General features: G+C 39.6%; 1 protein-coding gene across 2 annotated transcripts in view; it reads right to left on the reverse strand.

Annotated features, from left to right (window-relative positions):
• Positions 1-26,662, reverse strand: part of Rabep1 (rabaptin, RAB GTPase binding effector protein 1) — an 82,964-nt gene extending 56,302 nt beyond the window's left edge. The window contains exon 1 of one of the 2 annotated variants that reach the window (XM_034505492.2): positions 26,402-26,662. In XM_034505492.2, the coding sequence (XP_034361383.1) occupies positions 26,402-26,435 (34 nt within the window). In that variant the 5' untranslated portion in view covers positions 26,436-26,662. The remainder of the gene's footprint in view (positions 1-26,401) is intronic. The other variant, XM_034505493.2, reaches the window with a different exon arrangement.
• Between the last annotated feature and the right edge of the window lie 342 nt (positions 26,663-27,004).

The following is a 27,004-nucleotide window of genomic DNA, read 5'->3' on the forward strand; positions in this document are numbered from 1 at the left end:
CACTACATGATATGGAAATTATTATATATGGAAAGGACACAAATCTGTGGTTCTGTGTCACAGCTCCAATACTGGCAGATCATCTGTTTTCAGATAAGTACTGACCATAGTCTGACAATGAGGAGGCAATACCTTACTTAGGGGCTCAAGATTTGGAGCTTACTGTCTGTCTCTTCTGGACTAGGCCAGGGGCTGTTTTGGTCAAAACACAAACGCTTGACTCAGCCTTAAGGCTAACAACATAATCCCTTCAGGAGGTATTTATCAGCACTAGCCAACCACTATCTAATTACCTCAGCTAGCTGGGGTCCCTTTTCTCTATTATATACCACTGGAAGTGATAAAGATCTGCCTACATTATAACCAGGATTATCTTTGAAGGCCACTCCCTACCCTCAAGCCACTGCTCAATTCACAGCTGATTTTATAAAATACGCTTAAAAGGCTAGAAGTATACCAATAGTTAGAACTATGGCTCATTAATTTTCTTTTCAAAGTTCTCTACAATAAAGATATATTTCTCTAACAAATACTAAACCAACCGTGTATTTGTTCATTCCCATATCCCTAGGCTAGCTTCACTACAGAATTGACAGCATTAGTACAACTCACAGCTGGAAGAGAGAGACTGCTGCCATGAGCTCCATGTCATTAAAGGGAAAGAGTTATTCTGAGGTACCTCTATCATCTTCAGACAATGACACCTAACCATTTGAAACCTTGATTGATTAATTGATTTGAAACAAAGGAGAGGGGAAAATATATCAGAAGGCAGCCATGTAGGAGAATATATGAAGGATAACCACTGGAATGAGGTTTACCATTTGAAATCATGAAGGAAATTTAATTTAGTCTCTGAGGTCCTTATTTCTGCTAGTAGTTACTGTTACATCTCAACAACCAAATTAATAGCTTGCCCGAAAAACACTACAATTGACACATACTGACTACTAGAAAAATAACAAGATCTCTGACAAATAAAGAAAATCATTCCACAATGTTCATGTACTTCAGAATATTATAATGTACATGCTTTTAAAAAACAGTGTAATCTAGCAATTTAAAATAAATTTTTTAAAGGCCCTTTGTTCATACTTTTCCCTACATTCTATGTCATCCATACCTTCCACCAAACCACACACATGCCCAAGGGCACATGTCATTCATCATTATATTTATATTTAAGTCAAAAGACTAATGAATCAACAAAAATCAAAAATGCAGCTCTTAAAATTACAGCCAAAGCCTGGCATGGTAGTTTATTTGTAAGCCCAGCACCTGCCTGAGGCAGGATTACCATGAGTATGAAGCTAGCCTGGACTAGAGTAGTCTCAAGCAAGCCTGGGCTACAGAGTCAAACATTCACATAAATTGTTTTAAATTTTTTTTTTTTCAGCCAAATACTGTGTTTCCACTCCTCCCTATTCCATCCTGGCTCTGACCCACACAGTTCAAACCCAAGTCCACACCCACAACTGGCTGTCTCCAATCTTTAAGACAGACTGCAATTCCAGAAATCATGATCCATGAGGGTGTACCAAGTAACTCCCTTATTTCCTTCTGTTTTTATGTAACTTTTGAAACAATCCATCTCAAGTACTCCAAGCATACTGGATTTCTACAAAACAGAATGGCCAAAATAACTGCTTCTCACACGCATGTGTTTAACGTCACATGTACAAAAGTCAATTTACCCCAAATAGACAGAAGTTTATAAGTAGGTATATCATAATGCAACCAGAAATCAAACTGAAAACAGTTCATCAAATGCAAGTGCTATATTATGTTCTAACGTGGTGACTCAATAGTTCAGTGATTAGCATAGAACTCAAAACGTGCTTAACATGGAATGTAGGAAAGAGTGATAAATGTTAGCTGTCATTTTTAAACTAAGAGTAGTTAACGGGTAAAGAAATAAGTCAAATCCATTTGTAGCCAAAAATGACTAGAAGCCACTCCTGACCTCAGGATTCTCACCAAGTTCCATGCTTACTGATTTCCAGGGCATACCCCTCCTTGCTACACACAAATTAACTAGCCTTAACACCAGCTTTCAACAATAGTAAGCCCTTCGGGATTTAGCAGCACGGAGTTTTAGTCTATCAGCCTTCACAAACACAGTCCATATGCCATGACCTTTGTTGGAGTACTAAGGGGGAAACCATCTGATGCTAAGGCTAATTTATTAATTTATCAAGGCCAGGAAGAGCAGAAAGGACAGGGTCTCACTACGTAGCCAGCCCAAGTCAAGGGCAATATGAAACTTGTTAAATTGCCAAGGTTGGCCTGGAACTCACAATGATCCAACTGCCACAAATTGCCAATTCCTTGGGCTAAAGGAGCTTTCCACACAACCATGTCAAGCCTCTGTGGTTCCTTTTATCTTGTTTTGTTTTGTTTTGTTTTGTTGGTTGGTTTTGTTTTTCAAGATAGAGGCTACTTTTTTAAAAAAATATTCATATGGTTATTTTATGTATATGAGTATACTGTAGCTGTCTTCAGACACACCAGAAGAGGGCATTGGATCCCATTACAGATGGTTGTGAGCCACCATATGGTTGCTGGGAACTGAACTCAAGACATCTGGAAGAGCAGTCAGTACTCTTAACCGATGAGCCATCTCTCCAGCCCTAAAGGCTACTTTTGATGCTTACTATTAAAAAAAAAAAAAAGTCACTTACTCAAAATATCTGAATTAAGCACTACCAATATTGAAAGAAGAAAAAGTAAAATCATAAATAAGGGGAACAAATCTAGTAATTCTTACATATTTGACTTTTCCTAGTTTTCCTATTGTTTATTGAGACAGTCTCAACTCTTTGTCTCCCAAGTGTTGGACTGAAAAGGGGGGCCACACCACGTTGTCTAGCTTAATTTTTCCTAATTCTGATATGAAAGACTGTGCAATAACTTAAAACCATGTTCAAGCCCTGAGCTGTGTCCTACTATATACCTCTGAAAAAGGAAACACTTTACTAAGTTCAATGACACAAAGCTAGAAAAAGGAAAAGAGAAGTCTGGGTCATATTTTACTATAACCAGGAACTTTTATTTGAAGATTTTACTCAAGATCCAAAAAGACAGCCATTTCAAACCACAGAACATCAGTGTAGGAGGGGGAAAAAAGGTTCCTGAAACCCCTTGCATTGTCACCGAATTCTGAAATGAAACTACTGCTGGACACAGGGTATGTGTTCACAATTCAGCTACTCAGGAGGTTAAGACACTGCAGTCTAGGAGTTCAAGCCCAGCTGGGAAACAGTGAGACCTTGTAAGAAAGAAGGGAGAAGAGAGTAGGATGGAGGGAGAGAAAGGAATAAAAGCATAAAATTAAATTATTAGCTATTGTAGGTATATCCATTTAATAAGATACCAAATCCAGAAAATATAAATGAAAAAAATACAAAATTATGTATGGCACAATATGAACCATGTAAAAATACAATAAAAACAGAAAATAAAAACTGGCCTGGAAAAAAATGCCAGGCCAGGCCAGCGGACAAAGCAGGCAGGCCACATATCTGCCACACCTAACTGGGAAAAGAAGCTGTCTGCCAACATCAGCCTAGGCCATGGCATGCTGCCATTAGGAGTTGGCAGAGGAGAAATTCTCTAGGCAACTTAGAAGGGAAACTCATATGGCCAAGGACATCTCAGGGAAGCAAGGCTGCATGCTGATGTGCTAGACCAGGTACCAGGGTACCAGGGTTGAACCAGAAGATACTTAGCAGACCACAGAGCTCAAGGAGACATGCACAAAATAAAGAGCCCCAGATACCTACCTACCTACCTGCGCTCTGCCCCTGTGTGTGTGCGCGCAAGCTCTCAGGGATTGAGAGTACTATCTGCTCTTGTAGAGGACTTCGATTCAGTCCCAAGCATCCCCTCTATAACTGCAGGGAATCTAATGCTTGGGTCAAGCACACATTGGGTGTACATACATACATGCAAGCAAAAAACTCAAACATAAAATAAATAAAAATAAACATGTTGGGTTAAGAATGTAGCTCCATTAGTAGAACATTTGTCTAACATGGACACATCCTTGGATTTGATCCCCAATACCCTATAAACTGAGTGTGGTGGCATAAGCCTGAGACTCCAGCCCTGAGAAGTGAGGGCAGTAGTATAAAATTAATGCCAGCCTAGCTTCACAGCAAGTTCAAGGCCAGTATGAATGACACAAAGAGATTGTGTTCCCCAAAAAAAATAAAAGGAAAAAGCCTTCCATCGGCTGATCATGGTAACACTAATACTCAGAAGGCGGAAGAAAGATCAAGAATTCCAGACAAGCCTGAGCTACATTTTGTCAAAAAAAAAAAAAAAAAAAAAAACATGAGTAGGAAGTTGGCTCAGTAGGTAAAAGAATGGGGACTTGAGTTCAAATCCCTGGTGTCTGCATAAAAAAACAAAAAGCTTTAAAAATTGAAGACAAATAAAACACCTATGCTTTTCAGCCATAGCTAAACCTGGGTCTTCTGCACAGGGACCCTGGCATGGATATTTACAAAGGGTCATGAATTCCTGACTGGGAAACTTTGTAAAGAGGCTGTCTTCCAAAGGTCAGGTGGCTGAAGATCCTAGAAATTGCATCAAAGATGGCCTTGGCGAAGTTGCCCAGGGTAGCAGTGAGTATAAATCCAACATAGTCTTGCTTTTTAACCCTCGCATAGCAGTTGTCAACTCCAGAGAGCAATCTTGGACACAGGAGTTTGAATGATGCCGGTGCCTCTGGAAACAGTGATAAAATACATCAGCACAGAGCTGTACCAGCCTTTTTGTTACCTTTGTACAGGACAGTACCAGACACACAGATCACAATCCTCCAGAGCCTCCCTACATACAGACAAAGGCTAGTCTCAAGCCAAGATAGCCCCTCAGACACTGGTAGCTATCTTTGGAGCACTGACAAGAAGACCAATTTGGTCATTGCTGTCCATAATGGTGACAGATGCCTGAACCTTATCTGCTGGCCATCAAAGTCTGCTTCTACACTAGAGTGATCTCAAAGCTTCACTCTTTCAGACTCAATGGGCAGAGAGAAATACATCTCCGAGAGCTCACACCTCTCTCAGATGAGATGGCCCAAGTTGGTAACAAGACTCCAGGCTCCCACACTGCATTCTACAAGTATTCTAGCTAGCAAATAACTATTTTCAGGCTGAGGAAACAGCTCAGTGAGTAAAGTGCTTGTCTTTTCAATCCTCAGAACCCATGTAAAAAGCCAAACATGGCAGAGTGCTTTATAATTCCAAAGCTGGGAAGGCAAAGACAGGAGAATCCTGGGACTCACTAGGTAGCCAAGCTGGTAAGCTCTAAGCTAATGGGAGACCCTGTGTCAAAGGAAACAGGCAGCATTCCAGAGAAAGATACTCACATATGCATGCACATATATTTAAAAATTAAAAGTAAAATAAAAATCTAGGACAGGGCTTGAGGGATAAAAGTGCTTACCACACAAGCATGACAATGTAAGTCTGATCCCTGGAACCCACAAACACCAGATGTGATTATCTGTACCCATAATCCCATCACTCCTACACTGAGATATGAAGACAGGAAAATGGACTGGAAGTGCACTAACTAACCAGATAGCCCGAGTAGACAGAGCAGCACAAACCAGAGAGGCCCTGCCTCAGCAAGATGCAGTAAGAGCACCAACTCCCGAAAGTCGTCTTCTGACCCAACAATGTATCCCCATGGTGCATACCATCATCATCATCTCTGCCTCTGCCTCTGCCTCTGCCCCTCTGCCCCTCTGCCTCTGCCCCTCTGCCTCTGCCTCTGCCCCTCTGCCTCTGCCTCTCTGCCTCTCTGCCTCTCTGCCTGCCTCTCTCCCTCTCTGCCTGCCTCCCTCCCTCTCTGCCTGCCTCCCTCCCTCTCTGCCCCCCTCCCTCTCTGCCCCCCTCTGCCTCTGCCTCTCTGCCTCTGCCTCTGCCCCTCTGCCCCTGCCCCCTGCCCCCTGCCCCCTGCCCCCTGCCCCCTGCCCCCTGGCCCCTGGCCCCTGGCCCCTGGCCCCTGCCCCTGCCCCTGCCCCTGCCCCTGCCCCTGCCCCTGCCGAGTGCTGGGATTAAATGCCTGTGTTTAAGGCTATTTTTATGACTCAGCATTTCGGTGTTTGGGGGATTTAAGTTTAAATCAGCTGAAAAACAATGTACTCATATAACATCATTTCTCTGTCATTCTAGATAAACAACTCATAAAGGAGAATTGTTAATAAGAAACACAAATCTCAAAAAACCCCACAAATCTCATCAATTCCTTTAATATAAAATAATTAGAAAAACCTAGTTTTTATCGTTTATAAAAACAAAGCTTGATGCAACATAAACTGACCATTAGAACTATGTTTGATTAAGTTGTAAGAGAAATCAAATTTCCTCTGTACAGTTAACACTGAAAATGTAAACTGACATGCTTCTTCCTTCTTCCTATATTTGTGCTATAGCAACACTATAGTATCAATTCTACATCAGGGATTACTTATCAGACATTCATCATAAATTAGTAATAACACAAAAGTTACATTTTATTTAGAAATTGATTGGATTATTTATGAACTTTTCAGAACTATCAAGGTCATAGGTAGGGAAGGATTAGAATTCTGATAAATAGCTATCAGCCTACCTATATGTAGGTAAAGATTATATCTAAGGATAGCAACATAAAAACTAATTAAAGAATTTTCAAGGAAAGAATACAGATGTTAACATTTGCCAGGTAAGAAAAAGATCTCAAAGTTACAAAAAAAATGGTGAATTATAATAGAAATTAACAACTCAGAATCACATATTTGCTGGAATGGTGGCATATGCCTTTATCCCAGCACTCAGGAGGCGGAAGCAGGCAGATCTCTAAGAGTTCATAGCTAGCCTTGTCTACATAGTTTATTCCAGGTCAGCCAGGGATATATAATGAGACTCTAAACTAAACAAACAAATAGCCCAGTATTTATTTGGTACTTCACAGTGTGGCAAAACAGTTAAGAAATAAGCTCTGGAACAGAACACGGTATTAAGGGTCAGTTCTACCTTTTACAAGATGGCTTTTTTACCCCATCTTTCAAAGTGAGAACTAGTGTTAATCCAACCTACGATTCCAGGGCACACTTCAAGGTGAATGGCTACAACGGTATTCAATAACAAAAGCCTTAATTTTTATATAACTTTTACAAAGGCAATTTCCCTACTAGAAATTTATCCTAGAGAAGAGACCATGGAAATATGTGTAAAGATTTCATTCAAGAAGTATTGACTGCAGAACAGTTGAAACTCTAAAACATTGGTAAATATGAATAAGGAGGTATCCCCTACCTTGTCTGTAGTCTCACTTCCTGTAGTTTCCAATACCAGTGGTCAAAGTACCACAGGAAAAATACCAGAAATAATTCATAAGTCTTAAATTGTACATTTTTGAGCAGTATAAAGAATTAATACCCTCCTACTCCAGCCTATCCAGGATGTGAATCATCTCTTTGTCCCCACTATCTACACAGTGTACACTACCCATTGGTAACTTGCTAGCTACTATCATATGCTTCTACTCATGTAACCTTTACTTTACTTAATAATTGTGTCAAAGCATAAAGTAATAACATTAACAATTTATGGAATTAAAAGGGAAGCAGTAAAATGCTTCCTTTAGGCAAAAAATTAAAATACAAAAAGATATTTGAGAGAGCTAAAGACTAAATTTGCCCCACTATTATATTTACTCAATTATTATAAAACATAATTATTGTGTTTTATAATCAATTATTATTGACCTCATACTGTGCCTAATTTGTATTTTATCATAGGTACATATGCATATGAAAAAAGCATAAATATATGGAACTCAGCATTACCCATGGTTTCAGATCCATCTAGGGTCTTGGAATGTGTTACTCATGGATAAGAATCTGCAGTGCCTAACAATAGAAAAGCCACAAAATATACTACCTACCTTAATTCAAGATAAAACCTGAATGTGAACCTGAATTCAAGATAAAACCTGAATGTGAACCTGAATTCAAGATAAAACCTGAATGTGATTCTACCAATCAAAAAGAAGTAAGTATTTCCTATACTAAACTGTCATGAATGGGATAAATTCCGATTTATTTTTCCACATTAGAATAGTCATGGTAACAAAATCTAATAAAATATTAAAATAAAAAACTATGCCAATCTCAAGAATGTAACTTCAAAGATTTGCAATCAAATGTAGCTACATACCAGAATAGCAAACCATCAAGACTATCTAGAGTTCATCTCATATGTGCTAGAGCTGTATAACACTAGGAAATCCATTAGTGTAATTCATTTTGTTGAACAGTTCAAAAATATGTAAGATAGCTCCACAAATTACAAAGGAAAGTGGAGCTATTAAGGAAATTTCTTTTAAAAAATGGAATTACCAAACAGGATAATTCACATGCCTCAAGTCAGTAAAGGCAATGAAGAAAACAATAAAAGAACAGAAAGAGCAAATATATCCCAAAATCAAAACTGTTTTTTTTCTTCATGAGAAAAAAAAAACAAATATAGCAGTAAACAGGTCCTCAGAAGAAAGTAGAAAATAGGGGTTGATCTCTGACATGTCTGAGAAGACAAAAAGCATTTCTTGAAGTGTACACACAAAAACTGAACCCTTTACATTTTAAACAACTAGAAATTGTATTTCCAATTAATCTCAGATGAAAGTATAACTGGCAACAAAAGAAGGCTTAGGAGGCTGAGGTAGGAGAATCAGCAGTTCCATTACAAACCACCAGGGCTGAAAAAGTCAAAGTACAGTAACAGCTGGGACTGTAGAGTGATAGCAGGCTTGCCCAGCATGTGTGAGACCCTTGGTTTTAATGATAGAACTGCAAAACAAACAAAAAAACTAATAGACATACACATGCATACATATAGTTACATATATACATATATAGTAGTTCATTTCTACATTTTGTTTTCTATGAGCAATAAGAATTTTACCCAAAATTATTAAATATTGTAAGAAAAAAATAACTTAAGGACTAGATATATTAAAAATCTAACTTAAAAAACAGCTCACACAGGCAGTGGTGGCTCATGCCTTTAATCCCAGCACTTGGCAGGCAGAGCAGGTGGATTTCTGAGTTTGAGGCCAGCCTGGTCTACAGAGTGAGTTCCAGAACAGCCAGGGCTACATAGAGAAACCCTGTCTCGAAAAAATAAATAGATAAACAAACAAACAAAAACAAAAAAAAAAAAAAACAGTTCACAAAGAAACAACTTAAGAATTAAATAAGGTTGGATATGGTAGCCTACACCTTTAATCCCAGTACTTAGAAGGCAAGTTTATTTGTTTTGTTTTTGTTTTTCAAGACAGGGTTTTTTGTATGTAGCTTTGGCTGTCCTGGAAATAGCTCTGTAGACCAGGCTGGCCTTGAACTCATAGAGATCCAACTGGCCTTCCTCCCAAGTGCTGGAATTAAAGGCAAACACCACCAAGCCCAGCTTCTACTCAATTTTCATTTACTCAAATCAGAAGCAGAAATGAAACCACCTTTAAAAAGATTAAAAGGATTACTTAATATAAGTAATCACTTAACTTGACAGAGTAAAGGTAGACAGCTAGAGAGCTGGCTCAGTGGTTGAAGAGAACAGCCTGTTCTTGCAGACAGGAGCTTAGTTCTTAGTTTCCAGGTCTGGTGGCTCACAACCTCCTGTAACTCCAGCTCCCTGGAGCCAATGCCCTTTTCTGGCCTCCAGTTACCTACACTTACACATACATGTACATATATACACAGATTCACATAAGATTAAAAAAAAAAAAAATCCAGGGCTGGAGACTTGTCTCAGTGGTTAAGAGCACTGGCTGCTCTTCCAGAGGTGCTGAGTTAAATTCCAGGCAACCACAAAGTGGCTCACAACCATCTGTAATGGGATCTGATACCCTTTTTGGGTGTGTCTGAAGAGAGCAATGGTGTACTCATATACATAAAATAAATAAACCTTTTTAAAAATTTTTTTAAAAATCCAAACGTGAACAAACAAACAAACCTGGTTTGTTCTTCTTAGTTTATAATTCAATGAAAACCCTTTCCCTTCTGTTGTCTTGGACAAGAAAGATAAAGTGGGTGAAAACATATGTGCTCATATTGAATTTTATCTGAATGAGTAAATACTCAAAAAATAGCCAAGGAAAATGCCAAAGAATGATTGATGAAGGACATTTGTCTCTTTAATAAATGAAACTATGTAGTACAACTACAGAATCATCACCTGAATAACAATGCTAACACTGAACTAATCACTGCATAATGCAAAAACAGTAGCTAGCCAAATATTTATTTGATTCTTATATCAAAATAAAAACCTCACTGTAATCAAACATTTAGAAGCAAACACTAAAAAAATAGCAGGCAGAACATAAACCTCAATGCCCCAAAGAAAAATACTGATAATTGAATCACATAAAATTGAAAATACTTCCATATGCTAAAACACTAAATTAAAAAAAAAAAATGATAGAAAAGTCTACTGTACTCATTACACACGACAATGGTCAATTTCTCCATACCAAAAAATTTAAGTTCACTGATGTACATGGCTATAAGCATTGTCATATCCTAACTGCCAGACCTCCCTGTACTGTATTTAACATTAAATAAACTCTGTACTTAACATTAAAATGTTTAAGTATCTGCATTATGACACAGAAATGCCACTCAAAGACATGTGTAAGGATATGCACAGATAAGCAATATACAAGGATACTTACTACATTAGTCTGACAACAAAAATTCATCACTGGAGAGCTTTTTAAATCACAAGGTATCTACATCAATAAAAATGAATGATTTGTTTTTAAAAAAAAAAAAAACAAAAAAAAACAAAAAACAAAAAACAAACAAACAAAAAACAGTATACTAGGGCTAGAAACTTGTCTCAGTGGTTAAGAACACTGACTGCTCTTCCAGAGGTCTTGAGTTCAATTCCCAGCAACCACATGGTGGCTCACAACCATCTGTAATGGGATATGATGCCCTCTTCTGGTGTGTCTGAAAAGAGTGACAGTGCACTCATATACATAAAAAATAAATAAAAGGAGTGCATCCAAGACTTGTTCATTAAAATAAAAAACCAGTATATTAACAAATATCTGTTGTCCTAACACATGGTAGGTTAAGGCAGAAGGATCTTTTGACTCTTGTATTTTGAAACCAGCCTAGACAAAATAGTGAGGCCAAATTTTAACAAACAAACAAAAGAAGAAAATGATGACATAATAATTTTATATTTTAGCTTTTTAATTTTTATGTATATGTGTTTTGACGTACCAACATGCATGCCTGGTGTCCACGGAGCCTGAAGAGGGCATGAGAGCCTCTGGAACTGGAGCTACAAACAGTTGTGAGCCACCATGTGGGTACTTGGAACAGAACCCAGAGCTCTACAAGTGCAGCCAGTCAGTGTTCCTAACTGCTGAGCCATCTCTCCAGCTCTGACATAGTAATCTATAAAAATCCATGTTCCTCATTCAGCAGTCCTGGCTGGGCTGGAACTTAATTAGCCCATAATGATCATGAATTCAGAGAAATTCTGCTTCAGCCTCCTTACTGCTGGAAGTGTAAGTGTGCACCATTATGCATATGTAAAATATTGGTTTTGGTGTTAAAAAAGATTTTAAAAATTTTAAAAATATATGAAGTAAAAGAATAAATAAATACATCACTATAATAAAACAAAAATGTACCATAAATACGTTTACACAAATACAACCAACTGCTTATTGGCAAAAAACCAAAGGTAACACAACTGTAGAGAAAAACAAAACTTTAAAAAAAAAAAACCAAACCCTGGTAGGACATCTACATATTGATTGCAAAACAATGAACTTAGACATAAACTCTGTATTTATCACAAAAATAAACTCAAAATAAATCACAGACAAATGTAAATGTAAAAGACAAAACAATAACCCACTTAGAATGATAAATACAAAAAAATCTAGATGACCTTGATTTTGGACATTACATTTTAGATAAAAGAATAAACCATGAAAAAAATTAATGGTTATGATTAGTTGGACTTCAATAAGATTTAAAATTGCTACACCAAAGATACTGTCAAGAGAATGAAAAAATAAACCATAGATACCAAGAAACAATATTTGCTAATGAAACATGTGATATAGGATTGGGAATGCAGCTCAGGTTGGTATGACAATGCCCAGCATGCACATGAGCTCAGGACCTATCCCCAGCACTGTACCAAAGACAAGAAAATCTAAAGTTGAAATCCTATGTAGCAAATTAAAATGGTCAGCCTAGGCTATGAGACCCTGCCTCAAAAAAAAAAAATTAAAATAAAAAAAGTGGAAGATACCTGTTTTAAAACACACACACACACACACACACAAGCAAACAAAACAAACAAAAAAACTTTTAAAATTAGATAATAAAAGACAGGCATAGTGGTTCAATCTTTTATTCACAGCACTGAGGAGGCTGATGGAGAAGAATCTCTTGAATTTGAAACCAGCTTGAGTGGCACAGAGTTTGAGGACAATCTGGGATATAAGGTTGTTTTAAATTTTAAAATAAAAATAATTTTTATAAAAACCTAGACAGTAAAAACATTTATAACTCTACCAGGACCTGGTAGTACTGACCTCTAATTCCTGTTACTTTGGAAGCTAATACAGGAAAATCACAACTTCAGGGCCTGTGGGACTTCAAGGCAAATTCAAGGCTGGCCTAAGTAACTCATTGATAACCTGTCTCAAAATAAAAAGAAAAATGGGAAGAGAAATGAAGCTGTAAATCACTGCCAGAGCCCTTGCTTAGTATGCACAAGGCCATGAGTTTGTCTTTTTTTTTTTTTTTTTTTTTTTTTTTTTTTTTTTTTTTTTTGCAGTCAGTGCTGCAAAAGAGTAAACGTAAGGCAGGCCAGAAACAGTGGCCCAAACAGGAAACTCTAGCACTTGAGGAGGCAGCTGAGGAGGACTAGTTAAGCTCAAGGCATCCTGGGTACACAGTGAGTTCAAAGCAGTCTGGGCTACAGAGAGTGTCTTTAAAAACAAAAATCAAGCCAGGTAACAGTGGTGCATGCCTTTAATCCCAGAAAAGGAAGAGATAGGTAAATCTCTGTGAATTCAAGGCCAGCCAAGGATACACAGAGAAATCCTGACTCAAAATTAAAGGAAAGAAATATAACAACTTAATAGATTAAATGGTTAAAATATCTGGGTGTACTCCCCAAAGATGCCCAGACAGCAAGTCAACTTATGAAAAGATGTTTAATATTACATGTCATTAAGAACTGCTATTTTTACTATTATGAACATGATACAGTAGATTAACAAAATAGAATTTTGCCTTTACTAGAAGAGTTACAAATCCTGATCAAAAAGGACATTTTGGTGTGCAATATACATCACATGTTATGTCCAGAGCACTTTATTCAATTATAGTACATCACTATATGAGCACCAGCAAACCAGTACTGAAGCATCTGCTTAGCCTGACACAGGAAACCATGCAAAACAGGGAGGGTCAGTTCATCCTCACAGAAGAGCACCCCAACATAACAGAAAGCTCCTTGATACCTGAAAATGTTTTGCACAAAAGGAAAATACTCCAGTTCCAATTGGGTTTTTTGTTTGTTTGTTTGTTTGTTTGTTTGTTTAAAGATGTATTTATTTTATGTATATGAATACACTGTCACTCTCTTCAGAAACACCAAAAAGGCCACCAGATCCCATTACAGATGGTTGTGAGCCACCATGTAGTTGCTGGGGATTGAACTCAGGACTTCTGGAAGAGCAGTCAGTGCTCTTAATGGCTGAGCCATCTCTCCAGCCCCAGTTTCAATTGTTCAAGGAAAAGAAGGAAAATAATTTGGGTTCAAAAATCAAGAATCCACTTAATCCTCTACCAACCTTTCAAATTTATGTCCATGGGAAACTTAAAATTCTAATGCCTGCATCAGTCTATAAATGAATTGGCTCTTCTCCTACAAATCTAAATTATCTCTAGAACAACTCATGGGCGGGGGAATCAAATTACTTTGTTCTTTGGTTAAGATAACCCAGGAAGAACCCAAAAAAAGAACAAACAACATAATCTACTTGACTATAATGAGGTCTCAGAACTGTAACCTCTATGAGTAGAGGCAGCTGGTCTATTTACTCACAGAAGTCCTATCATATGTAGCTGAAAAAAATGAATGGAAGAATGCATGCTATATATATTTAATCAGTCCCCTCTTCCACCCCAGTTGCCTGTCTTACTCACCCTTTCCTTTCCTTCCCTCCTTCCTCAACCCCACCCCACTGGAGACAGGGTTTTAGAGTTTCTCTGAATAGCCTTGGCAGTCTTGGAACTTGCTCTGTAGAGCAGCTAGCAGAGATCTACCTGCCCATCATACTCACCACTTTTTGTCTTTTTGTGAATTGTCTTCTAACTAGTGATGTATTATCTCATTGTGGTTTCTTTTCATTCCTTGATGATTAGTGAGACTGATATTTTTCTGTGTTTTATCAGCCATTTGTATGTGTTCTTTTAAGAAAAATCTGTTCATTTCCTGGCTGTGATAGTGCACACCTTTAATCCCAGCACTCAGGAGGCAGAGGCAGGTGGATCTCTAAGTTGGAGGCTAGACTTGTCTACAGAGTGAGTCCCAGGACAGCCAAGGATACAAAGAAAGCCTGTCTCTGGAAGGGGTGAGGAGGACAACAACAACAACAACAACAACAACAACAAAAGCTCTTCAGATATTTTGTCCCCCTTTTAATTTTCTTACTACTAAATTCCTTATATTTGAGGAGTTTTTTGGTTTGTTGCTCCCTTCCCCCCCACCCCTGCCCCCCACTCAACAGGGTTTTTCTGTGTAGCCCTGGCTGACCTGGAACTCACTCTGTAGACCAGGCAGGTCTTGAACTCAGAGATCTGCCTACCTCTGCTTCCCTAGAGCTGGGATTAAAGGTGTGCTGCTGCAGCTGCACCTGCACTACCACCACCCCACACTATTGTCTGTAGTTTTTTAATGTGAACATTTTTAACAATGTTAATCCTTCCAACCCACTGGATACTTCCACTTATTTGTATTCTCTTTCAACAATGTTTCATAAATTTTGGCTTTGAGATAGGTAACCTCCTTTGCTATTATCTTCTCTAACTATTTTAAGTGGAATTTTTTTTTCTAAGATAGAGGGAAGTTAGTACATAAAAACACTACAGGGTTTTTGGGGGTTTGTTTGTTTTTTAGGGGTACAAAGTTACTTTTATTTTTCTTTCTTATTTACTGGTTTATTTTTGCAGTGCTAGAGATTGAATGCACAAAGTCCCTCAAATGCACATATTTGGCCACTGAGTCAACTCCCCACCCTCACTTCTATTTCACTGATTTTATATCCTGCACCTGAATTTGTTCTGTGTGTATGTGTGTCTGGGTATGTCATCATTAGAATTTTTTACCTTTTTAAAATCTATCTATCTATTAGATGCATGTATGTCTGTGTATGAGGGTGTCAAACTCCTGACCTGGAGTTATAGATAATTGTGAGCCACCATGTGGGTGCTGGGAATTGAACCCAGGACCTCTGGAAGAGCAGTCAGTGCATTAAACCGATGAGCCATCTCTCGAGCCACATCGTCAGAGTTTTCTAAGTAGAAGCATGTTAAGTTTCTGCCAATGTAACAACTACCTGCGAACAATATATAGATGAATTTGGGCTCTGTTTCAGGTTTCAGGCCATGTTGCTATGGCAGAATCATGGCACAAGGCATGAAAGCTGAATGCTTCATTGAAACCAGGAAGGGAGATAACAAATGGAACAATCTTGAGACATGATATAACCTCCAAAGTCTATTCCCAGTAACCTACTTCCTCTAAATAGGCCTCATCTCCTAGTTCTTCCACCTCTCAATAATATCATAAATTATGAACATATCAGTGGAGTAACTGATAAAAGCAAAGCCCTGTGATACAATTGTTTCCTCCAAACCCCCACCTCTGAATACTGCTATTTTGGAAACCAAATACTCTGGGGGCATTCTATATTTGAGTCTGATAGTTTAACCTCTTCCTTTCAATTTGGATGCCTTTTATTCCTTTCTCATACCTACTGCTCTGAATAGGACTTGCCATTTTATGTCAAATATAAGTGATAAAATAGTCATCTGTGTCTTTTTCCAGTGTCAACATTTTCCCATTCAGGATGTTAGCTATGGATTTTGTCAAAATTGGTGGTTCTTATGATTCCTACACCTAATTTGAGTTATTGCCAAGGGATACTGACTTCTGTCATATGCTTTTCCTATATCTATTAAAATAATCACCCTATGGTTTTTGTCCTTTATTTCTCTTGATGTGGTCACCTATATTTGTGTGAACTATCATTGCACCTCTGAATGAGTCCCACTTATCAGGTGAATAATCTTTTTTAATATGCCACTGAATTTTGCTCTGTATTAGCTTCCTGACAATTTCTGCATCTGTGTTCAAGAGTAATAATTTGGCTTTCTGTCTTGTTTTTTTGAGACAGGGTCTCACTATATTGCCCTTGCACTCCCAGGGCACCACCTACTTCCACCTAAATGCTGGGATTACAGGCATTTAGTACCATGCTAGGCTTTTTTCTTATGTCCATGTCTGGTTTGGACAATAGAGTAATGCAGATATTATAGATTTAACTTAAAGAAATCCTTTCCAAATTTTTAAGGAGTTTTAGCAAAACTGAATTAGTCCTTTTGATACTTGATGGAAGTCATCAGTGGAGATGTCAGACCCTGGGCTTTTGTACTATGACAGACTTACTGATTCTATCTTCTTACTGGACTATTCACATTTTCTACGTCTCCTTAATTCAACCTTGGTAAATTGCATGTATCCATGAACTAACTTACTTCCTCATTTGTCAAAAATTCTTCCTAACCCTCAAGATTCTTTTCAAATACCACTCTCTCCAATATAAAATAGAATACAGTGTGAGTGGAAGGTCTGTGTTATATAAGTTTCTGAATGGTGCAAGATGTCTCTGCTATGTATATTCAAAATATTTGTGAATGAGAAAAAGTGTGACCATATTATCACAATCACCTGTTTTCATGTTGGTTTCTTTCAATAAATATCTATTTTTACATCTACTCTATGCCATGTATTATGCTAAAGATACCACTTATCACTCAGAGAAGTTGCCTTTTCCTCAGGGTGGGTGTATTCACCGACTTTTTATGTTCCATAAGAAGCAGTCTGTAAGATCCTAAACACCCATTATCTATAAATTCCTTGTTTAAAAAAAATGAAAACACTGGGTTGGGCTAAGTGGTGCACGCCTTTAATCCCAACACTGGTGAGGCAGAAAAAGGTCAAGCTCTTAAGTTCCAGGCTAGCCTGATCTACAGAGTGAGATCCAGGACAACCAGGATTAGAGAGGGAGAAATCCTGAGGTGTTGGGGCTAATTATCAAGACATTCTAGTGTGTTCTGACTGTAATCAGCCTCTATCAGTTTAATGACTCATTTCAGGAAACATCAGAATAAGGATTCTGAAGAAAGTTTATTCTATATCATAGAAGCAATACTTTGAAAAAAGTGATAGCCCAACTTAAGTTCTAACACTGTCAGAATACAAGTGACTTCATCTCTCTTTTTTCAATTTACTTATTTTTATTTTATGTACATTGGTGTTTCTAACTGCATGTATATCTGTGAGGGTGTCAGACTTTCTAGAAGAGGAGTTACAGTTGTGAGCTGCTATGTGGGTGCTGGGATTGAACCTGGGTCCTCTGGAAGAGCAACTGCTGAGCCATCTCTCCAGGCCATGACTTCATCTTTAGTCCTTAGACTCATTTACAAAATGAGAAAGTTAACTACTCTCCAGGGTTCCTTTTGTATATAGTTATATGACTTTCTACTACTTTCTGTAGGTTAAGTTTATCTAAAGAACACCATATTTCAAATTCCACTAAAAGTCACTAACAACTGGAATCTGCCCAAAAAAGAATCTAAAGAATGGCAAGTAGATTGTAGTCATGTAATGGAAGCAATAACCAAATATTTAGAAGGAACACAATATTACCATCAAACTGCCTCAGAATGACATGCAAAAGAATGCTTGGGATTTCTTCTGGGTGGTCCTAACAAACAAAACTAAAGCCAGTTATATTAGAGCAACCTCACTTAAATTAAAAGAAAAACGCAAATCCAGTTAAAATAAGGAGGCAGCAAGCTTTCCTCTCCAGGAGAAACAGAATTTATACTACCAATTAGAACTACCACTAACTATTCTCATTGGGCATTTTCTCAGTCCAGGGGTATTGCTTCATTAAATTAAAATGTCTAGGAAGGCAGTCTGTAGCATTCACTTTTATATTCTCCAGACATACCATTACCTGGCACAATTGTACTATTAAAAAATAAACAATAAAAGTTTACAGATACTCTTATAAAGACTAAACTCAATTTAATGACTATACATGAAGAGTTAGTCTATCAGGCTAGAGAAATGGCTCCGTGTTGAGAACCGTACTAGTCAACATTCAGGCACCAAAAAATGTCCCGAGCAAAATGTTGAGGCCCGGGCTGCCCCGCGTTTGGTGGCCACTGTATCCCGGTCCAAGCTGCCGCTTCAGTCCGAGGGCGGTCGTGAGGAAGGGAGACTAGACAGAGTGTAATTCAATCCCGTTTATTCTTCAGTCTCTCTTCCTCTAAGTGTCTCCTAAAAGTGTCTCCTCTGTCTTTTCTCTGCTGTGTCTGATTCTCTACAGTCTGCCTCTGCCTTTTTATATGTCTCACTTCTAAGCCATGCCTCTAAGTCACACCTATAATCATGCCCTTAGGTCTTGTCTCTAAATCTGATCTCTACACTTCTAAATTACACACCTTTAATCTTGCACACCTTTAATCTCACACACCCAAGGTATCTAAACCAAGATTATCGGAGTGTGCTCAGCTGTTGTAGGCTATTGTAATCCAAGTCTCATGTCAGGGTATATGGCTCAAGATGGCTGCAAAGCTGATAGCCGCTTTCTGCTAAAAATCAGCCCCCAACAGCTCCGGAGTTATGAGTGCATACTGCTCTTACACAGGAACTGGAAGCAGAAACTGTTCATGTCTAGTGCTGCTATAGTACTATCTTCTTTAAGGTTTTCTTTCTCCTAGTAGGTGACCTATTATTAACTCTTTATATTAAACTTTCCCTTTTAAACTTTAAAATAAAGCTGGACAGGGGTAACACACCTTTAATCTCAACACTCAGAAGGCAGAAGCAGGTCAAGCAGGTGGATCTATATGAGTTCAAAGCCACCTGGTCTACAGAGTGAGTTCCAGGACAGCCAGGGCAACACAGGAAACCCTGGGGGGGGGGGGGGGGGTGGAAGTGGAAGTAGATCCAGGTGGATTAAAATACTAAACAAAAAATTACTATAAAAGCATTGGGAATAGGATTTTTTTTAGCATGGTAAGTAGGGAGGGGTCCTTCTAAGCCAGAAACCTTGAGATGATAAACTTAAAATAGGTCAGACCACAAAATTGCTTTCTTCACAATAAACAAAAAAAAAGTAGATAAGTACCATACTAGGAGAACAAAATATCTAATACATAGCAAAAAGCTACTACAATTTTCTGAGAGCTCACCCAAATTAACAAGAAAAGGAAGCTGAGGAGATGGCTCAGTCGAAAATATTTATTACACAAGCAGAAGGACCTGAGTTCAGCTCCCAGTCATCCCCACAAAAAGCAAGCCAAAGACACCCATCTATAACCCCAACTCTTGGGGGAAAAAGGAAGATGTCTGGGGCTTGTTGACCCCAGCAAGTTAAGCTACTCAGCAAGTGCCAAGTTTAGTGAGAGACACTGTCTCATAAAATAAAGTGGAAAAGGGCCTAACAGTCAGTCCACAAAAGGAACTTAACCAATTAGGGCCAGCAAGATGGTTCAATGAATGAAGTAACTAGCCACACAAGCCTAGCTGAGTTTGATCCCTGGAACCTGTGCAGAAGTAGAAAGAAAACCACCTCTCACAAATTACCTTTGACCTCCATAGAAGCCCTATGGTATATACATAATACACATCCCCCAAACCACTGAATAATTTTTTTAAAATTAAGTAATAAACCATGCCAAACCTGAAAACTATACAATCAGCTAAGGCTCAGCAATGGAACACTTGCCTGGTATACAGAAAGAGCCAGGTTCACTCCACAGCTCTGTGGAAATGAACAAGTGAATCAATACACTTTTTAAAGCTACCGGTCACCTACCTGCTTCGAACCCTTCAACAGTATCTCTTTCATCTCTAAAGATAAAAACTACCCAGGTCAGCCCACTAACACCCTATACCTTCTCACTCACCCTGCTTGCCCCAAGAAAGGGACTCCTGATCATCATCAGACAGCAACACCAGGACTATCTCCTCTAAATGGCCCAACCCCTCAAAAGCACTGTGTGCCTCTCACAGGTCCTCAGGCAGAACTGTGGGGTTCCTTGACTCCTCTATCAGCTACCAAACATCCAATGCATCTGCAAACGTCACAGGTTATCATCTTAGTCCAGACTCTATCACCTTTCCTAGATTAAACCCTACTGCCAATCCAGCAATCCCAGGACTTGGGTTTTTGTTGTTACTTTTTAGAGGCAGCTTCTCACTCTGTAGCCCAGGCTGGCCTCAAACTTAGTAGTAATCCTTCTACTTCAGCCTCCTAGTGCTGGAATTAGAAGCTTGAGCCATCATGCCCAGCACCTTTTTTTCTTTGCTTTGTCCCACCGTATCACTCTTTGGCTTAAAACCTTTTAATGGTTTCCCATAGTGAAATGGATTGACTCACTTATTACTTTTTACAGAGCTGGACCCACAGAGAAAGCCAATCTTTAAAATTTGTCTGGGGCCCTACAAAATCTGCCCTCACCCCATTGTCTCTGTGATCTCACACCCTACTACTCTCACCCCACACTCTAGCATTCCAATCACAACGGCCTCTTCAAATACACCAGACACACTCCCTCAAAGCTCTTGCAAAAATGGATCCCTTTATAACACTCCTCTTCCTCCAGGTATCTTCCAGGCTAATTCTACTGTGTCCTTCAAGTCTCTGCACAGATTTCATCTGTATCAAGGTATCACTACTCCAATCATTTCATTTAAAACCAACCCCAGGGCAAGAAAAAAGAAGGCTTAGCAGATCATCTGTTACTCTTGCAGAGGACCCAGGATCAGTTCCTAGCATCCACATCAGGTAGTTCAAATTGTCTGTAACTCCAGCTCTTGGGAATCTAACACCCTCTTTCTGGCTTCTGTGAGCACCTACATACATATGAACCTATTCCACCCCATAAACACATATACATATAAATAATAAAAATAAATAAAACTAGCCCATTGCTTCCTTGGCCTATGCCCTGTTGCTTTTTAGCAGAACACTTATTAATGTAATTTGTGAATGTCTAGTATGTTTTCCCTTCATTAGGCAGGACTATTTATTACCTCTCATGTCCACTGATGGATTATAATGGATTATAATTATAGAGACTTGTGCCTGGCAAGTAATACACATTTGTAATAGTTGAATAAATGGTTTTACACCCGGCTGTGGAATAATCTAATTAATGACTAAATGACTGCCTAGGAACAGAGACTAGGCCTGGGATTTGTCTTATCTCTGTATTTCTTAGTGACTAACAGAGGGGTTGGCATACTCTAGGCACCAAAGTGTTAATTAAAAAATACCTCAGGCATAGTGGGCATGCCTGTAATCCCTGCATTTAGGAGATGAGGCAGGACTAGTGGCAGTTTGAGGTGAACCAGAGCTACATAGTGAATTCAAGACTAACTTAAGCTACCTAACAAAAGAGTATCAGAGTCTGACAGGGGTCCGTAGGGGGCACACAGAGAAACAAGAGATAGGCAAGTAGAACAATAGATAGAAACAAAATATCCTCTTTTTAATCTATTTAAGACAAATTTAAAACAATAGCCATCCAGAGCTTTTAATGGCGAACTCTACTTTCTCATATACCCTGGCAGGTATGTAAACTGTAAACTGACTCTTTTTTTTTTTTTAAAGCTTATCTTAGCCTAGCAGCAGCTTTAACACTTAAATCACTCAGAAAGTGTCCTTTAACTCAGTAATTTCACAAATATAAAAGCAAGAATACTGACATGCAGACCTGCAACTCCAACTGGGCTGAGGCCAACAGGCTAAGGCAGGAGGATCTTAACTTCTGCCTGTGCTATCGTGATGCCTTGTCTCAAAACTAGACATACAGCTCAGCAGCATAGTGCTTGCCTAGCACGCTCAAGGTCCTGGGTTCAAATCCCAGTAGAAAAAGAGTACAAATACATTTTAGCATTACTTGTAAAATGAAGAGATAAGCAACCTGCCAGCCCATCAATGGAAACACAGCCAGGCAGGGTGTCTAATACTTGTAACCCAATATTCCAGAGGTTAAAACAGGAGATCATCATAAATTGGGAGCCAGCTGGACTAAGGTGGGACCCTGTCTCAATAATAAAAATAAAAATAGGGACTGGAGAGACTGCTTAGCACTGATTGCTCTTCCAAAGGAACAGAGTTCAATCCCTAACACTCACAAGGTAACTCATACCATCTGTAATTCCAATCCCAGGGATTCAATCCCTCCTTCTGGTCTCTGTGGGTACAAGGTACTGATATGTAGGCAAAATATGTGTACACATAAATAGTAAAAAAAATCACTGAAATAATGAAAAACAAGCAAATACCCCATGCAAGCCACACACCTAATGGGCTAGTAAGAATGAAGCTGAAGCAGAGCTATAATACAAAGACTGATCTGTCTGATCTGGTAAACAAACCTCAGGGCCCTGGCATCAGAAGTTCTGTGTTTGATTCCTGACTAACTTACTGAACTCCAGACATGTTTAATTTCTCTGTGCTTCAGTTTCTTCACCTAAGAGCACTGGTACTATTACAAAAGTACCTCCTTCACTAATATGAAGATTTCTTGAGACAGTACCTGCAATGGTTATGGCATACCACACAGCCATATGACCATTTACACACACACATAGTAATGATTTAATAACGTTTAAGTGAGATAAGAAAATTGTAGGTCTATGTATGTAATACCTATCCATTCAGAGATTAAAAGTAACACATCTGTGTAACTATGAATAAAAAGCAGAACAGAAATCTCAACTCTGAGAAATGGGGAGAATACACTTCTACTTCTTAAAATACTTCTTTTTTCTAATGTATTAATGCATCAATGAAGTGCTGGAGAGATGGCTCAGCTGATAAAAGCACTGGCTATTCTTCCAGAGGACCCGCCCGGGTTCAATTCTCAGCCACAACCAACTGTAACTCTAGTCCCAGGGGAAGCAGATGCCCTCTCCTGGCTTCCCAGACATGCACATGCTATACACACATACAGGCAAAACATTCATATACATAAAAATAAAGTAAAAGCATCAATGGGGGTGCTTTCCAATGTTTTGAAACTAGCATATATGATGAAATGTATAAAGTTAAATATATCTATACCATTAAATATTTATCATTTCTTTATGGGAAAACATTCAAAATCCTTTTTAACATACAATTTTTTAATTATTTATTTGTGAATATTGTGTGTTCTGTCTTCCTGTACATCTGCATGACAGAAGAGAGCATCAGACCCAATTAAAGAAAGTTGTAAACCACCACACTGTTGCTGGCAATTGAACTAATGTCCTCTGGAAGAAGAGCCACTGCTCTTAATCACTAAGTCATCTCTCCAGCCCTACATACAATTTCTTAATAGCGGGATTATGCAAAAACTAAGTAAAAGGCCAGTGACATCACTCAGCAGGTAAACATGACTGCTGTCAAGCCTGATGATCTGAGTTCAATTCCCAGCACCCACACAGTGAAGCGAGAAAACCAACTCCCTCACCATGTCCTCTGACAGCCATACACATGCTTGTGACATGTATACAAGCACACACAAATAAATGTCATTTTTAAAAATTTAATTTTAATGAAGTAAAATCAGGACAAATGCTTCTAAAATATAGCTTAGCTTAAGCTGAAATCTGAGAATTTTTATACTTGTCTTTGAATTCTCAATGGAAAATAACTTATTCAACTGGCATCTATCAAAGTGCACCATTAAAACCAAAACATTCGCAAACCTTTAATCCCAGCACTTGGCAGGCAGAGGCAGGGGGATTTCTGAGTTCGAGGCCAGCCTGGTCTACAGAGTGAATACCAGGATAGCCAGGGCTACACAGAGAAACCCTGTCTCAAAACAACAACAACAACAAAAAAAAAAACTTCAAAAATTATGAACTAAGAAAAAAATTAAATAGCTACATCTTGTCTTGCCAATTACACACTCTTAATATATTTTAATATCCTCTTAATATACTTAAAAAAACTTAAGTATGTCAAAAAGAAAAAGAATCGGCAACTGCTTTCAAAATGATGGGAAAGCAGACTAGGTAGTTGTGTTTTACTGTTGGTCTGATACAAAGAAATTTTCCAATAATTTTTTTTTTAACTCAGCAGGTCTAAGAAATTGTGCTTTAAAGTTATCAATATGAACTCAACTAAAGAGAAAAATTAATTCTGCAAGATGAACTTGTAAGCAGACACTGACACGAAGAACTGAAACATCAAATTTTCTCTTTCCTTTTGTGAACTGATACCTTTGCCCATTTACATTAACTTATACTAATAAAAATTACAATGTATGTAAACTTAATCTCATCCCATAGTCTTAAAATTTGAAAAATGGGAAGTAAACCTGCACTGAGAATAGCAAGAATATGAGATTCCTCAAAGCTAATGTTTTCCTCGCTTCTGTGAAGTGCTTAGTCACTTCTGCCTATTTGCAGGGAAGACCATTTCATATCTTGAAAGAGGTAGGAAATTAAGAGTCCAGACTCATGTCACCTGGGTTGAAGGCAAAAGAAGGCAGCAGCCAGTTAAGCATACCTAGCAGAAGCCACAGCTTTCTCTGTATTCTGCCTCTGTCTGCAGTAACAAGGAGGGTTTGTAAAGTTTTCCTCCCAGACACCAAATACATAAGGTGAGAATTTAAAAAATCCCCATTTCCTGACAGCCCACCAGATACACCTCCCTTCTCTTTATTGGAATAGAAACAGCAAGCAAGTTAAAGTCTAGCCTGGACATTACCCCTTAGGCAACTAATAAAACCCAAAACTAGAGACTAACAGTCTTTACAGAACACTTCCCAGAGAGCAGCAAGAGTCTCAAAATCTGATAACATTGTTTCCAGTTCCCCTACCGCAACAACAAACAGAGGTTTTCACAAAAGGTTATTTCAAGAGACTACTCTTGGAAAAGGACAAGTACCTTGTGCCAACCACCGTATCCCAACATTCTACTTACAGGTAAAGATGCTACGCATAAAAGCCAATTATAGAAATACCCCTGAAAGAACTTTCTCAACTAGATACAGTAAGATCTTGCCAAGGACCAAACACATTCTTTCCAAACAACTCCAGGTTGACGAGAGGGCAACAACATTTGAAACAATGTGGTCAGAACTCTGAGGCAGCGCTCAGTAGGTTGAAAGGTCATGAAGGGCTCTAATAACCATCATGTCTTATTTAAAACGAGGCTTTTTTTTTTCCCCTTCCAATATGAGCACTATTAAGACAAGCTGTCCTGCACCTGTAAGTGTTAGCTACTCAGGAAGCTGAGGCAGGAGTTTCAGGTCAACATGGTCCACAAAGTGAGACCCTATCGCTTGAAAGAAAGAGACGAAATGAAGAAGACTGATTCCTCGATTTCGGCCCTCTCGTGTACCTTTTCATTCGTAACACTCCCAAAATGATACTAAACTCTCCTTTTACATATGAACGTTGCCATCTTTAATCGCATGGCCCAAGACTTGCCCATCTTTCTCGATAAAGAGACATGAATCAAGCGCATTTCGTGCGTCAGAAACTGAGGCCCTAAGAGACTAAGAAACGAGCTCGGACTCACCATGAAGCAACACTACCACTCAAAGAATGCTACCAAACCCTTAGGATCCCGATTACTTTTACAAGTCCAGTGCAAAGAGCGCTGGAGCGTGGCCTGAGGAGGAGGGGGCGGAGGTGGGGCGAGAGGGCACACTGCCACTACAGAGGCGAGGGCTCGCATTTTCTTTAAGGAATATAGCACATGCTCTCGATCTCCATCCTCCCCACCCGAGGAACCCACGTGCTAATCCCACCGCACCTTCCTCTCCGCGCTCCGCCGCCGGCTCCCCGCAGCCTCCCCACGCCCTTCCCCGCGGCCGCCCGCGCGCGCCTCCCGCCCCCTCCCCAGCCCGGCTGCCCCAACACGCGACGCTCGCGCGCTCCCGCCTCCAGTCCGTGGGTCACCCCTGGGCCCGCGCGCGTGCCCTTCCTGCCCCAATGGTCCCCACGACGCCGTGCCGGGCAGGCCGCGCCCGCCATGGTGGGCGCCTCACCGTCAGGCTGGGGAGCCGGGCCCGGCTGCGCCATGGCCAGTGGGCGGCCTCGGAGAACGGGGATGGGCGGGGAAGCAGAGTCCCGGGATGCCGCGGGCTCAGCTGGCGGAGGAGGCGTCGACCGAGCCGCGGCCACCGCCGCCCAGGGAGGAACCGCTAAGGCTGGAGCCGCCGGCACCGCCACAGCCTCGGGCAGAGACGGACCGGAGCGCCGACCTCCGCCTCCTCATCCTGACAGCGGGAAATAAGCAGTGCGCAGGCGCGGGGGGATGGGACGGCACGTGACGTTGGCCTAAGGGGAGGGGCGTGGCCTCAGGAAGGAGGGAGACCGGGGAGGAGGGGTCCGGGGCCTGGGAGTCAGAGGGAGGCTGATGAGAGAGCTAAGGGTGTTGGAGGCTGGTTGCTGCAAAGGCAAAGACTGCAAACTCGTGGCTCCCAGGACCCAGGCAAAAAATAAAGCGGAGTGAGGAGACCCTGCGGTGCACGCTCACCCAGCCGCTACTTTGCCTAGTTGTGTGACCTTGAGAAAGTCCCTTAACCTCATAACCTTGATAAGTAGAGTGGCTCAGAAAAGTTTACATGAGGGTATAGAGTAGGAAGAAT

The sequence above is a fragment of the Arvicanthis niloticus genome, chromosome 6 (genome assembly GCF_011762505.2).
Source record: "Arvicanthis niloticus isolate mArvNil1 chromosome 6, mArvNil1.pat.X, whole genome shotgun sequence".
NCBI classification, from domain to species: domain Eukaryota; kingdom Metazoa; phylum Chordata; class Mammalia; order Rodentia; family Muridae; genus Arvicanthis; species Arvicanthis niloticus.